Source organism: Mesitornis unicolor, unplaced genomic scaffold (genome assembly GCF_000695765.1).
Source record: "Mesitornis unicolor isolate BGI_N332 unplaced genomic scaffold, ASM69576v1 scaffold43952, whole genome shotgun sequence".
Taxonomy (NCBI): Eukaryota; Metazoa; Chordata; class Aves; order Mesitornithiformes; family Mesitornithidae; genus Mesitornis; species Mesitornis unicolor.
This window is the reverse complement of record NW_010167934.1, coordinates 13,265-14,604: the sequence shown is the minus strand read 5'-3', so window position 1 is coordinate 14,604 and position 1,340 is coordinate 13,265. Positions and strand designations below refer to the sequence as shown.

Genomic DNA, 1,340 nt, shown 5'->3' with positions numbered 1-1,340 from the left:
GGCTTTGTAGCTGGCTCAAGTGACTTGCTGATTTAGCTGAAAACTAACCAGAAGAAAAAATATTTTTAGCCGGATCGGCGAATACTGGGCTAAGATGCAATAGGAATGTGCAACTGAGAGCGGAGCAGTTCTTATTAACAACTCTTGCACTCTACTGTGGTGTAAAAGTTGTGAAGTGGTATTTTGAATCACAAAACAGTAGTGGTGTAGCCTGAGTCTCGTCACCAAGTCTTTGGATGTGTAATTGAAGCTGTTTCTTAGCTGCAATAGTGAAGATTTCTCTTAATTAGGTATTGCAGATTCCTGAACAATTGGTAGAAATTTGTCTGTGTTGAATGGTTGTGTAGGCAGAACTGGCAGATCTCTTCTTTGTGAGTGCATTCAGGAATTTTCCCTTCTGTTATCATCATCCTACTGACTTCTTTTTTTCATGTTTAAATGTGGTTGAATGGACACTGAAAAATCGTAAATGTTCATCCTCACAGAACCCTTCATTTCCTTCTCTGCTCTTTTGTCACTTGTTATGTACCTTAAGATACAGTGCTCTGAGAGTGCCTGCTCCTTATGTATATCCACCTTCTGTTGAATGTCCAGAAAGAAGACTTAATAGCTGACAATTGGAAGTATAAAGTTCAGTGTAGAGATAAGTTTGGGTTTGCTATTGATCCTGTCCAACTGACTGTGAAACTTGTTAACTGTCTTGTATTTCTTGCTAGGACAAGCAACCATGGCTGGCCATGACTCGGGATCTCAGCACCAGTTTACTGGATTTCAGAAGTACTTCAATTCCTATACCATGACAGGCAGGAGGAATGTATGTATTGCGTATATTAATTTTTGTCATCTAGTATAATGGTGTTTTCTGGGTTTTAGACTGAAACGAAACTTAACTTTTATGTTTTCCAGTACGTAATAGCAACATACACAGGTATTGCGATGCTCGTCTTGTATTTCAAGCTTAGACCGAAAAAGAAAACTCCTGCTGTGGCAGATAAGTAAATGGTAAGTGGCTGGTGTTTTTCCAGTACCAAAATGGTTCAATGCCAGCCCATTTTAAGAGTGACAATGGACAAGTTCTAATGATACAGTATAATTACAGAGAGAGAAACACAGGCATGTGAACGTCATATTTATCTTTTTAAACCTCAACAAAGCTATAGAATCAGCATTTTGGGGGGCGTTCTGAACAAAGTTGGTTGTTAAAGGGGTATGCGGAAGGTATGGGATACCAGTACTGTTTTTGTTCTTCTAATGTGGTGAATGGGACTAGGGACAGCATGCAGGGAGGAACAGTAAGGGAGGGGAGGAATGGAAGGATGCTGCAGCTAGGTATATCAGGC

General features: G+C 40.0%; 1 protein-coding gene across 1 annotated transcript in view; it reads left to right on the top strand.

Annotated features, from left to right (window-relative positions):
- Positions 1 to 717: 717 nt before the first annotated feature.
- Positions 718 to 1,340, top strand: part of USMG5 (up-regulated during skeletal muscle growth 5 homolog (mouse)) — a 1,172-nt gene continuing 549 nt past the window's right edge. Inside the window, exons 1-2 of the mRNA XM_010178855.1 lie at positions 718 to 814; positions 907 to 1,002. Coding sequence (XP_010177157.1) covers positions 728 to 814; positions 907 to 999 — 180 coding nt within the window. The 5' untranslated portion in view covers positions 718 to 727 and the 3' untranslated portion in view covers positions 1,000 to 1,002. The remainder of the gene's footprint in view (positions 815 to 906; positions 1,003 to 1,340) is intronic.